The sequence below is a fragment of the Lepidochelys kempii genome, chromosome 8 (genome assembly GCF_965140285.1).
Source record: "Lepidochelys kempii isolate rLepKem1 chromosome 8, rLepKem1.hap1, whole genome shotgun sequence".
Classification (NCBI taxonomy): domain Eukaryota; kingdom Metazoa; phylum Chordata; order Testudines; family Cheloniidae; genus Lepidochelys; species Lepidochelys kempii.
In genome coordinates, this window is record NC_136387.1 from 101,238,188 (window position 1) to 101,251,934 (window position 13,747).

The following is a 13,747-nucleotide window of genomic DNA, read 5'->3' on the forward strand; positions in this document are numbered from 1 at the left end:
TTGCAGGCTACTTTTAGCCCATTCCAGGAACAGATCCCTATGAGGTCTGGTATACACGAACTTTGCTGTGAGGTTTGCGAACACTTGTGTTTCTGTGTTGTGAGAGCAGAGCATTTATGTTTAACCAGAGCATATGTTCCTTCAGCTACTCAAAGGAACGGCAGGCCATGCACATGATCCATGCTCATGTTTATTGTTGCCGGTGAACAACCGTGCGCAGCAAACAGACTCTGGAGGAAAGCTTGTTAGCAGATGTCCTGATGGCCCTTCCAATTTATAAATATGAGCCTCTACATTTCTGTTTTCCATATCCAGAGCTTTCACTTGCCAGATGATCCCACGGCTGGGTCCTTGAAGTCTTTAACTATGAGGATGCGTGGCATATCATCTATTTCATAGAAAAGAAAAGAAATCAGATTGCTATCTCCTATCAAAAAGGTGGGGGGGGAGAGAAATCCACTCTTTACACTAAAGTGGCTTTTCATATCCTGAATCTGAGATGCACTTTTATACAGCTTTGTAAAATTCTGTGGATCCTGCAAAGATGAATAAAAGTGCATTTCAGATTTAGGTGCATCTCAGATAAATACACTCACCTGGGCATTTTTTTTTGACAGGCTATTAAAATACAAGTAAACAATAGTGTTTTCACCCTGATGGGGATGCTAACTTTACAAGGCTGATTTAAGTTTGCATTTCATTTAGATTGAGCACGTGCTTTATTATTTTCAGGTGCATTTATTAAGATAAATAGCGGTAAATGGCGTTAAACCAGGGATGAATTCAACCCAATATTTATCAATTAAATATGAAATGGATAATAGGACCGGAATCAGCTTGGAATTCAAGCATCCCAAACTCCAAGTCCCCATGTAAAAAAAAGTTTTGTCACCTCCACCATAGAATTCCCCCTTCTCCAAACATTAGAGATCTCTCTGTGGGTTATGCACTTGGGAACATTTTCACTGTCCAGGGTAGCAAAGGGCAGAACATGGACCACAGAGAATTATACCCATGATGTTCACCCATGAAATGGGCAATTTTAGAAAACTGGGAGCAAAGACTGTTTCTCTGGGAGCAGCTCAATATCTATGAGGCCAAGTCCAGTGCTGCCACTGGGAAGTGTTGCAAACGTGTGCAAACTGTCTGAATGGGTTCACAGAAAGCTTAGATATGGTTCCATGGAGACTCTTAAGTCATTTCCAGATAGGGTCCTAATTAATGTGTATCACAGGGAAACCCTGATTAGCTAGCAGGATTTTAAGCATTGCAGGCGGTCAAAGATTTTTGTACAAGTAATTACTGGCATCTCCAGGACTTCCGAGGGGACTTTACTTTGCTCTGGAAATGTTTTGAGATGGGCACTATGTGTGGTGCCTGGTTCCACTCTTGCCTTGTAAGACATAGGAAGTAGCTCGTGTCTTGTGGGCAACCAAAGGCGTAATGACCTTCACATTTTAAATTGGCAAATATACAACCTGAAACTTTTTCCCCCACACCTCAGACCCTCGAATTCAGGGAAAGACAAAAGAGCTTGCACTTTTTTCCCCGCTTATAATTTGCCTAAATTCAGCACTGCTCAGACATAGTAGGTTCAAGGATCTGACCTGAACTTGAAGTTATTCGCCTAATGTTCTGTTTGAGAACAGCGATGGGAAGAGAGACAGAGGACAGAGTCCAACGAATAACAGAGAGCAAGATGGGGCTGAGACCAAGCAGAAAAAAAAAGCTACACAGAGATGGAATAAGGTGCAGAGAGGAGGGAAAAAAAGAAGAAAAAACCTTGCGAAGTGTTTAACACTAGAGACAAATATATATGTCTTTTCCTCACGCATATCTAAACATGCATGGTTAATCCTGTGCATCTGCAAAGAATAGAATAGAATAGAATATTCCAAACAAACACATGAATAAGCACAGGAGAGCGTAGGGCTAGCCATTCTGTTTCTGATTTAACAATAAGCTGAGCCCAAGAGACACAAATCTGGATCCCAACATGGATCACCGCAAGATTGGGGTGTTTGGATGTGGGCGTTCTGGCTCGGACCATTTTAACAATGGGGGCCATGTGCAGAAAGTGGATAAAAGAGATGGATTCAGATTTCAAGCAACACAACATTTGGGGAGGAGGGTTTGACACGACCTGATTTACAGCTTCATCACATGAAAACCTGTTTCTTTTAATGGTCACATGTTGCGGACCATCCAATTGCTGGTAGCCTTGAATGAGCACAATACGGACCAGATTTTTCCTAATTTTCTGGGCATCTTTGCCTGCATAGCTTGTGTGCTGACTTCCCACGATTGTGCTGATTATCACAGGAAGTGTGGGCAAGGTTGACCAGTTAGACAAGCATGTGGTCATTTGCATGCACAGTTACCATGATTATGCATGCAGCTGCAGAAACTGCATGTACAATTCAGAGAAGCATTTTTGTACATCCACATGTGTGCACAGAATGAGCCTATGGACCCTTATGAGCCAATATTATCAACCAGCAACTTTACTGAGCACATTTTGGCTTGGCTGTCTCCATAGACCTGGCCAAACAAACAGTTCCAAAGTATTCGATCTCAGCAAGAGCTGGGTGTCATGTAAAAACTGGGATAGATTTTCTAGGTTCTGTGGCCACGAAGGCCCTGCTCTTCACCGATTTCAATGGAAATTAGGAGCCGAACTATTTTTGAGGATCTGGCAGAGTCCTAATATGAAATCACAAGGGATCTTCTGAGGATCTTAGAGAACCATCCAAGCATTTCTAAGGAGGGCAAAGGGAAGAACTAAAGTTGTCATCTCCTGTATCTGGACCACCCAAACACTAGCCAACAAATCATGGTATTTTTCAGCTATGGTATCTTGACTTATTGTTCACAGGGATTTTAAAGAATTTCATTTCATTTCTTTCTTAGTTTTTTTTTTCCCTAGGGATGACATGTCGTTTCCTGACAGGCTGGTTTTAATAAGGTTGAAATCTTTGTTGTTGCCAAATCCAAGAGGAATAGAACATCTTTAAGTCATTAGATGGGAATGGGGTAATCACTCAGAGGGTGAGCTTCAAAGGTTATTAGTTTTTACAGTATGTTCACTATTCTGCAGTTGTCTGAAAAATAACCTAGGTACCAATTCTGCCTCTGCTCCATTCATGGTACAGTGGGAACAGTATTTGTTTGCAAACTAATTGAAGGATTTTCCTGAAGGATTTTGGCACTTGAAGTTAAATAGGAACCTGTATGGTATTAGTTAGGGATGGAAATACATGTTAGCAAGAAATAAGAGTGCTCCCACTCCTGAACTTTCACCCAAAAAAACAATAAAGACAAAATCGAACCCCTTCTCAGGCTTGGAGGATGGGCCAGTTCCGCCCTTTGGGAATTACCTGAAACAAAGGGCATAATTCCACCCTCGTTCGAGTGAGTGCAACTCTGCTTTCTTCTGTGATTTGCTCCAGAACTAAATGTGGCCACAGAAGTAACAAAATACATCAAGAAAGACTGTTCAGAAGGAATTTTCCATATAACCTTGGCAGCTGGATAGTCCAAATCTGAGAGAGATGGTGAAATGTTTGTGCTAGAATATTATTATTATTATTAAGATCGCAATGAAGATCAGATTGTGCTAGGGATTGTACACATATAGATAATCCCTGCCCTAAAAAGTTAACAATCTCATTAAGAAAAGTGGAAACAGAAGCAAAATGATTTGGCCAAGGTCACTGTAAATCAGTGGCAGAGGCAATCATAGACCCAGGTCTCCTCACTCCCAGTCCTTTTCCCTAGCCGCTGAACTATAAGGGGCTGAGTTAAGCATTTGAAATGTTGACATCTGATTGGTCTGTCCACCAGCTGCACACCAGCATCACTTCTTTGGAATGACTCCTGCTTACTCAGCCACCGGGGAGAGGAGACTCAAGTCTCAGCCAGTAGGGATTCACACATCAGATGACACAGCCACATGTGTGAAGAGGATCAAGCCTAAACTCCTAGAAGTTCACATAGCAATAGTTTTTGTCAGACCTGGGCAATCTCCTTTGTTGTTAATAATTATCATTATAGTTATTTCTGATCCCCAATAAATGCAGTCTGAATAATGCTTCTTCCAGGAATAAACATTTGTTGTCATAAATTTAGTACAATTCTTTATCTTGTAGAGGATCTTTCATACCAACATTATTCCCCCGAACCCTTGATATGCTGCAGCACAAAGCTCAAGTTAAAAAGCGAAAGGAGAAGGAAATGAAGAGGTTAAAAACAAGGCAGAAAGGAAAGGGTGTAGAAAGGAAAGGTGGCAGGATTTGCAAAGGAGAAGTCTCTTGCGCCAACTTTAAATTTTCCACAACAGAAGAAGGGGGCTCCAAATGTTTATCCAAACCGCTCGGGTCTGCAAAGTTGGACTGGAAACCTTTCACTACTTCCGACATCTGTTTGGGGCAGGAGTACCCCAAGGCCAGCCTTTCTGGTGGTATTTTCACGTCTGGTCCTGGCTGGAACCTGGAAGTGCAAAAGCAGCACAAACTAGAGGAAAAGTGCTTAATTTTAAGTGTGTAAATATTGGCTTCAAGGGACCTACTCATGTACTTAAAATTAAGGACATATTTAGAGTGCTCAGCACCTTGAAGGATTGGACCTTTGGGCTGACAGTAAGGAGACTGCAATTCAGCGTCTCAAGAGAAGACACGTAAAGTACGGAAAACAGTGGGGTAGATCTTTGGTCTCCAACAAAGGTGGCCTACTGCTCCCCACCAAGCAAAATAAAAAAATCTCGTTATATTTTGACCTATTCTATTTTTTCCAGAACTCAATCCTTCAAAGACTAATACACATTCTTTAGCTTAAACACATTTGTGTGTCTTTGTGAGTTATAGATTCATCGATTTTAAGGCCAAAAGGGAACATTAGATTGTCTGACTCCCTGTATAACACAGGCCATGGATCTTCACCCAGCTACTCCTCCCTTGAGCCCAATAACTTGTGTTTGATGAAAGCCTATCTCCCAGAAAGGCATCCAAGTCTTGACTTCAAGAGACAGAGAATCCATCACTGCTCTCGGTACTTTTTTCCAATGGCTAATCACCTTCACTGTTAAAGAAATTGTGCCTTATTTCTAATTTGAATTTGTCTGGCTTTAACTTCCAGCCATTGCTTCTCATTATGCCTTTTTCCACTAGATTAAACAGCCCTTTAGTACCCAATATATTCTCCCCGTGAAGTTATAAAACTTCTAACAAGCCTAACAGTCATCATACTGCATGTGGCTGGTCCTAGGGACCTGTGAATCTTATTTACTAATCTGTAGTGACATGCATAATGGTCTGATTAGATTCCACAGAAACAGCCTTTTTTAAAAAAGGGAGGACGTTATTACTGATCTCAGATCTGAAAAAGCCACCAGGAAAATAATCTGATTGACTCTTCCCACATCTGTGGATTAAAAAAAACAAAACAAAAGCTCAATAATGGTTAAATTTGTTTTGAAAATAAATAGGAAGCACATGCTGAAAATCATTTCAATTTAAAAAAAAACAAAACCAACCTCAAATCACAAATTTGAACCAGGCATTATTTTATGGAGAATTTTGACAGAAACAGCATTGCAACTTACCAGCGATTTGGTCTTTTAGTTGCAAACTCCATTTTTTTAAGTCTGAGTCTCTGTTGACATGTCATCCGTATGACCTCTTTTCACCCAATATTATAAAGAAAACCAAATGCTGGGCTTGTACACATTATTGTTTAGGGTGATTAACAATATCATCATGTATTTACATAGCCCCTTTCATCCAGACAGGTCCCAAAGTATTTTGTAAACTGTGTCTAAAAGAATCACTCACCCACCACTGAACTTCAGCCATCTTTGAGGGGAAACATGGCAGCTGTTTAACAGGGCACAGCAACCCCTGCATAGAAGCATTGGGCACCCCCTCCCACAACCATTCCATGCATGGAATTCCCATGGATCTCAAAGGGGGCCCTATGACTGGAAAGCTTGCTGGATGGAAATCTCGGGCAGGAAGTGATAATACCATTGCCATCTGAAACTGCAGAGGTAACCGAGGTAGGCAGGTACATTTGTTCAATTTGGAGTGAGATCTTTTCACGCCCTTCTATTTGCTAAAAAGGTTAGGCAGTGACAAAGAACTGGACTGGGACTCAGGACACCTGGTTCTGTTCCAGGGTCTGCCTCTGGTCTGCTAAAAAGTCATTTAAGCCCAAGGTTTTCAAAGTATATAGGCACCTAAAAATGTAGATTTATGCCTAGCAAGATTTTCAAAAGTACCTTAGGCAGTGTTGGCATTCCATGCCTCAGTTTCTCCTTCTGTAAAATGGGAATAATGATACTGACCTCCTTTGTGAAGCACTTGGAGATCTAGGGATGAAAAGCACTGAATAAGAGAAGGTATTATCAACAGGCTTTCAACTGTATACACCATCTGAAAGACAATACCTCCAGGAAAGAGCTCCCGCTTGGTGTAGAGGATATTTGAAATTCACTAGCTGTGCTAAGAACAAAGGTTTTGCTTACAACTTGTTACTTCTATGGATTCTACTGTTGCAATACCAATACCTATTGCCAAATATGTGACTAGATTTGTAAGGACAAGCTGAACCACAAAAAATAAAATTGCAGTTTTACTACTCCTCAAGTGCTAAACCAGAATCGATCCCCAAACCAATGTATAATAGCGTTGTGTGTGTGTGTTTATTTTCATTTTGGTGTACTCCCAATTCAGCAAGTACTTAAACATATGCCTTGTTTTAAGCACGTGAAGTCAATGGGCCTGTTTACATATTTGAAGTCAGGCATGTGCATAAGGAACCTGCTGAATCAGGGCCTGGGTTTGCTGCTTTTTGAGAAAGGGTTACCAGTGTTAATGCTGGGAGGGCAATGAATGGCTGCTGTATCGTCTGCTGCATCATCTGATCAAAAGTACGAGCTTGCAAATGTGATACCATAGCAGGTTATTTGGCTCAGGGAGACTGGGAGCTTTCCAGATTCATATAATGATTCTGTAAATGGAAGGGGGAAACAGAAGGTCAATCACTGCTGAACCAAGTTGCCCATTTATTACATGCTTTGCTGTACATTTTACTGAAGACATTTTATCACAGCCAAAAAACTCCAATATGCAACAATTCTGCATTGGTCAGAGGATGGACTAGGTGCTCTAAGAGGTATTTTCCGGCTCTAATATCTGTGGTTTATTATATATTGTTAAATTAATTAATGGGACTATATAACATGGTTGGTTGAAATAGCAGACAACTGGATTTGTTGACCCAAGAGATCCCTTCCAGTCTTATGTTCCTGGTTAGCTGCTGACCCTTTTGTCTGTGATTTTATGCAGACACAGCCAGTGCAAATCATTATAGCTCTCACACCAATTTATACCAGCGGTGACTCTGGCCACAGATTGTTACGTTGACTGTGCTTGGTGGGGGGGGGGGATATTTTTTATTAGAATTTATTAAAATGTTTTTCTTTTACATCCCTATTTTTGTTCAACATCTTCATTAATGATCTGGATGATGGGATGAATTGCACCCGCAGCAAGTTTGCGGGTGACACTAAGCTGGGGGGAGAGGTAGATATGCTAGAGGGTAGGGATAGGGTCCAGAGAGACCTAGACAAATTGGAGGATTGGGCCAAAAGAACTCTGATGAGGTTCAACAAGGACAAGTGCAGAGTCCTGCACTTAGGACGGAAGAACTCCATGCCCTGCTACTGGCTGGGGACTGACTGGCTAAGCAGCAGTTCTGCAGAAAAGGACCCGGGGATTACAGTGGACGAGAAGTTGGATCTGAGTCAGCAGTGTGCCCTCGTTGCCAAGAAGGCCAATGGCATATTGGGCTGCATTAATAGGAGCATTGCCAGCAGATCAAGGGAAGTGATTGTTCCCCTGTATTCGGCACTGGCGAGACCACACCGGGAGTTTTGTGTCCAGTTTTGGGCCCCCCACTATAGAAACGATGTGGACAATTGGCAAGAGTCCAGCGGAGGGCAATGAAAATGATTAGGGGGCTGGGGCAGATGACTTATGAGGAAAGGCCGAGGGAACTTGGTTTATTTAGTCTGCAGAAGAGAAGAGTGAGGGGGGATTTGATAACAGCTTTCAACTACCTGAAGGGAGGTTCCAAAGAGAATGGAGTTCGGCTGTTCTCAGTGGTGGCAGATGACAGAACAAGGAGCAATGGTCTCAAGTTGCAGTGGGGGAGGTCTAGGTTGGATATTAGGAAACACTATTTCTCTAGGAAGATGGTGAAGCATTGGAATGGGTTACCTAGGGAGGTGGTAGAATCTCCATCCTTAGAGGTTTTCAAGGTCCAGTTTGACAAAGCCCTGGCTGGGATGATTTAGTTGGGGCTAGTCCTGCTTTGAGCAGGGGGTTGGACTAGGTGACCTCCTGAGGTCTCTTCCAACCCTAATCTTCTATATACTTTCAGACTGTCCCATGAGAAATGTGGCTACATGGGCTGTTTACTGCCTCGAAGTCCTGTTTCACTGGTGATTAAGAAAACTGCAGAGAGAATCTGTGGATACCAGCATGCACATTAGATTGTCACAGGCGTTTCTATCATTTTTCACCTTGTTTGCCAGGAGAATGCACTGCTTCTTTGAGGATAATCTACTAGAGGTGCTCCAAGATTTGCTATACTCGACTAATGCTGTCACACTGGTGCACATGATTGCTTATTAATTACTGAATGCTGGTAGTGAGTTTGATGCTGTTCATTACATAGAAGCAGACTCTGTCTGACATGGGGCTTGCAGTTTAAGAGCAAAAGCATGGGCATAGATGGGACTTTTTACTTTGGATTTCACTGGGACCAGAATTTGGTCCTTGTGACATATAGGGTAATTTCCTGCAATATCTTTGGGAGATCTGACTGTATTAAGTTTATGTATCATTGTAGACCACCCAGGGACCATATGTAATTCCATGGGGGATGGTAACCACAGCCCCTCCAGGAACTAAGAACAGTGAAGTGGTGATTAGGCAAATTCACTTTAGGGAGGCTTGCCTATACTAGTTCAGACTGGATTCTCCAGAGGCCAACAGACACAAAAAGGACTTTTCAATACTTAGTCTGAGTTTAACCTGATGTAAGGCCATCTTTCTGGTCCAGTCAACAGACAGGACCTACTGTCCAAGGGACACCCCAGTCCTTAGGGAAGGGTTGGAAGGACTAACACTGACCGGAGTTCTTGTGGAGTTGTGGGGCTGGTCTTTGGTAAACTTATCAGCAAACGGGTAGATTCTTTTATTGTTTTAATATGTTTTTTCTGTAACGCTTTTACCTTACAAATAAACATGCTTGCTTAAACAGAGATGCGTGGTAACTTAAAACCGTGAGCAATTATGCTAATGATAGCATCTGAGATGAAAAGCAAAGCAGGCCTATCTAGGCAGTCTGACTTGCTGGGGGAATTCAGAGTGTAGGCAGGGAACTGGGCCTGAAAATACCCCAGTCAAGGGGGAGTGAGATGCATGTCTCTGCCCAAGAGAGGTGATGGCTGGGGAGCCAAGAGGCCTACATGTCAGAGCCTTTGGTGGACCATAGAGGGGGGAAAAGGTGGAGTTGCCCTGAACTGTGACCATCCTAACAGCATGCATAGCCACACTAAATGCCAGTCCAGTGGGAAGAAGCTTGGGTTTTTTGTTTATTTCAAAAACTCAGTGAATCATCAGTCATGTAGTTATTAGACCAGACCCTCATCTGGTATAAACAGACATAGCTCCACTGAGTCCATTTCAAGTGTGTTGTTTTGACAGACAATTCCTTGTAGCCAGGGAAGAACTGAAGCTCACATCTCTAAGTTTGCACACATAGGCGTGGCCACGTGACTAGAGTCAGGACTCTGGGGTTCTATTATTGATTTTTTCACTAGGTTACGTTAGGTAAGTCACTTCCCTGTGCTTCAGTTTCATACACGCACACACCCGCCCCCAGTAAAACAGATGAATAACACCTCTCATGCAGGGATGTGGTGAAATAATTAGCACAGTGAACTCTTCCATGGAAAGGAACTCTATCTGTTCAAACTATTGTTCTTATTACTGATTAGGAAGATGTAGACTCAGCAACCACTTGCATACTGAAAAAATAATCCTGTTTAATTTTGTCCTCTTGTCTTTTCTCCTAGCACGACCACGCTACCTTCCCACATCAGGATAACCAATGGCTACATCACAGTCAATCCTCCCGTTTGGTTTTCAAACCAACTGGATCAGAGACCACGTTCAGCTCTCCCGTTCCACCGTCAGCCAAAGAGCTCAGCTGCTGGCCGGGTATTGGCGCCATCCATAACTGCTTCTTTCTATGTGTCAATAGTGTCTTTTGTCCTGAGTCTATTGAGGTCTTCCTGACCAACCTAGGATTACGTGCAATACCTAAAATGGAGAACAGAGATAATTTATGAATGAGTGTGTGGTTTTCTCCATGACGGTTTCAACCTGGACCTTCTCACCAAGGAGAAATCGTAGTGTCTCTAGCTGGTTTTGTCTCTTAGCCCAGATATATTTTGAAACTCTAAAGCTTTATTGTAACACTGACTTACATCTTCTTTTTTGTAGAAGGATCTTTATTTCCCATAGTGCTATGGGGCTTTGTAAAATATATGTGTTCATATATATATATAAAAAAAAGAAAAAGTGTATTTATTCAACTGGTAAACTTATTTTTCTTGGTATTGGATATGTTAATAACATCCCCATTAAACAGTAGTGACGATGAAACAGATAAATTAATATTTTCTAGATTTGTTTTTTTTAACCAATGAATCTGAAATGACACCCAAAGATGCTGTTTTGGTCATTAAAATGTTACACTAACCCTCCCATAGGCAAATCTATGCTGATGGCTGAGATTAGTGGGGGGGAGTGGGGGGGTATATCCGTTTAGCATAATTTAGACATATTTTAGACAATTCATGCTGTCTGTGGCCTTGGTGTCACTAGGGAAAAAGGCATGTTCTTAACTCAAGTTAGGGAACCCAAGGTAAAATCCTCTTGAAGAAAAGACCATTTGTGGTTTTCATATGAGTTGGCAAGTCAAGATAAACCCTGAGCTTCCCCCACTGCCTTCAACTCAACCTGTAAGAAAAGTGGAGACTGTGTTGTCTTCTCTAGGATTAACAAACTAATACATTATGATAGCTAACTTCAGTCAAGAACTCACCTTTTTCCTAGTGAAAATGCATGGCATCAGTCTGGAGTAATTCTGCGGAGTTGGTTTTTCCTCTCACACCCTTTTTGCATGAGTGTGACTCCTCACTGGATTTACTCAGATTTACACAAGTGCTAATGAGAGCAGAATTTGCCCTACTTACAGGATTTAAATGTTTAATAGCATGCTAGTCTATAAAGCTTCTCAGCTGTGGCCACGCTTCACCTTGAGTAAGTTGGGGATGCAGAAGCATCGTAAAGTTTGCTTTTGTAGCCACGATCCTGCTGCTGTGATATGCGTGGCTGCTTTCTCTGTAACGTTCTGGCCTGATCCAAAACCTATTCAAATCAATGAAAAGACCCCCCCTGATCTCAGTGCGTCTTGGATTTGGTCCTTTCAATGGGTTTTGGATTAGGTTCTTAGAAGAGCATGAAGACAAAGGGCCAGATTCACAGCTAGTCTAGATCATGGCAGCTCCACTGACTTAAACAGAGCTGTGCCCATTCACACCAGTTGTAATTTTGGATCATTATCTATGTAGCTAGTTTTGAGCTTGGCAGTGGTGGAAAAAGTACATCTCTTGTTCATAATTCCAATCACACTTTGAAAGACAGCGCTAGAGAAAAAAAGAGATGAAACATATGAAACTTTGCCCAGGCTTCGTCCTCAAAGAGAACGAGTCTTGCCAGAAGATAGCTGGGTTAATAGACCTGGTCGAAATGTTTTCATCAAAACAGTTTTTAATGAAAAAACAAAATGACCAAAATGAAATGCGTTTGCAGAAAATTAGATTATGTTTTAGAAGAATGGTGCAAACCTAGGTAGGTCCGCTGTTTGCGGAACTAGCCCTGTTTTTCCAGGGGCACGCACATAAGGCTTCAAGTGAAATGGAAGCCATCAAGCTTTGCCCCCAGTGACAGCTACAAGGACATCTCATGCATACTATTCCATTGTATATTTTGGTGTGTGGACGATTAGAGATGTTGGTTTTGGAAGGAAGCCATTCCCCTTCCATGATATTTATTGCACTGGGCCATGTATTGCAAGCATGTTTTAGGAACTTCCGTTACAGCTTTATTTGAGCGGTTGCACTGTTGAGGACTTCATTTGAATATAATGTCTTAAAAGGCCTTCAAATTCAACTTTAATGCACCTAAACCAGGGATGCTGTATGGCTGTATTCTAGACAATGAACGGACCATCTGAACTGAGAATTGTGAACTCATTTAAGAATAAACTATCCCACAGTAAATGGACCTGTAGGTAATGCAGGTTTTCTTGGTGTGATGCTACAGTACAGAGGAAGATTATTATTACTTGAATATGCTAGCATAGCATCCAGAGACTCCAGATGAGATGGTGGCCCCATTATTCTAGGCGCTGTACAAACACACAGTGAGTGACAATTCCTGCCCCCAAAAATGTACAGTCTAAATCAGGGGTGGGCAAACTATGGCCCGGGGGCCTCATCCAGCCCTTCAGATGTTTTATTCCGGCCGTCGAGCTCCTGCTGGGGAGCAGGGTCCATAAGCGCAACCTGGAGCTTGCACCCCTGACCCACTCCAGCGCCCCAACCCCCTGTCCCAGCCCTGATCCCCTTCCCACTCTCCAAACCCCTCGGTCGCAGCCCAGAGCACCCTTCTACACCCCGGACTCCTCATCACCAGCCTCACCCAGAGTCCACACTCCCAACCGGAGCCGCCCCCCCACCCGAACCCCAACCTCCTGCCCCAGCCCAGAGCCTCCTCCCCCACCCTGAACTCCTCATTTCTGGCCCCCACCCCAGAACCCACACTCCCAGCCGGAGCCCTCACCCCCTCCCAACCCCCAATTTCGTGAGCATTCATGGCCCGCCATATGATTTCCATACCCAGATGTGGCCCTCGAGTCAAAAAGTTTGCCCACCATTGATCTAAATAGGCAAGACAGAGAAAAGGTGGGAGGGGAACAAGAGATCCACAGCGCTGAAGTGAGTGCCCCAGGTCACTGGGAATGTCGGCGGCAGAGCTAGGAGTGACACCCAAGTCTTGTGACTCTCAGGCCTCTGTCCTATCCATTAGACCAGACTGATTTTTTGTGGGGGACGGAGGGGTTGCATCGTTTTAAGTCTATGGACATCTAGGAATTTCAGGGTTGTTATTAGGCTGCACACCATAGTCAGTCAGAACTTCACCCTAGCAGCAGGGATAGAACTCAGACCCTCCTGCTCCAAAAGCATGGGTTCCTACCGCCTGAGCTAAAGGAGAATCTCCGTTAGCATGATAAGACCTATGACATGCGGCTGAGTAGTCCTGAGTCTCTCTCATATAGGAGAATGGTACACATACCCTTTAGCCCAATATACTACGATACTTATTCTACATGTATTCTAGTTATAGCTGTCACGTCCCAAGATTGCATCTGTATTTCAGGGGAAACAGGCATTGCCACCATTTATTTGAATGACTCTGTACACGGATGTTCAAACTTCATAGTGTGGTCCATGTTTTATATAGAGACTTCCTCCTGGAGACCTCCCCTTGCATTCAATATTAGGCCACTTTCCTTCCAATTCAAAATCCTAGAACATCTCTGTAGCAACTTC

General features: G+C 42.9%; 1 protein-coding gene across 1 annotated transcript in view; it reads left to right on the plus strand.

The window, feature by feature from the left end:
- Positions 1 to 10,659, plus strand: part of TRABD2B (TraB domain containing 2B) — a 412,663-nt gene extending 402,004 nt beyond the window's left edge. The window contains exon 7 of the mRNA XM_073358274.1: positions 10,142 to 10,659. Coding sequence (XP_073214375.1) covers positions 10,142 to 10,364 — 223 coding nt within the window. The 3' untranslated portion in view covers positions 10,365 to 10,659. The remainder of the gene's footprint in view (positions 1 to 10,141) is intronic.
- Positions 10,660 to 13,747: the final 3,088 nt, after the last annotated feature.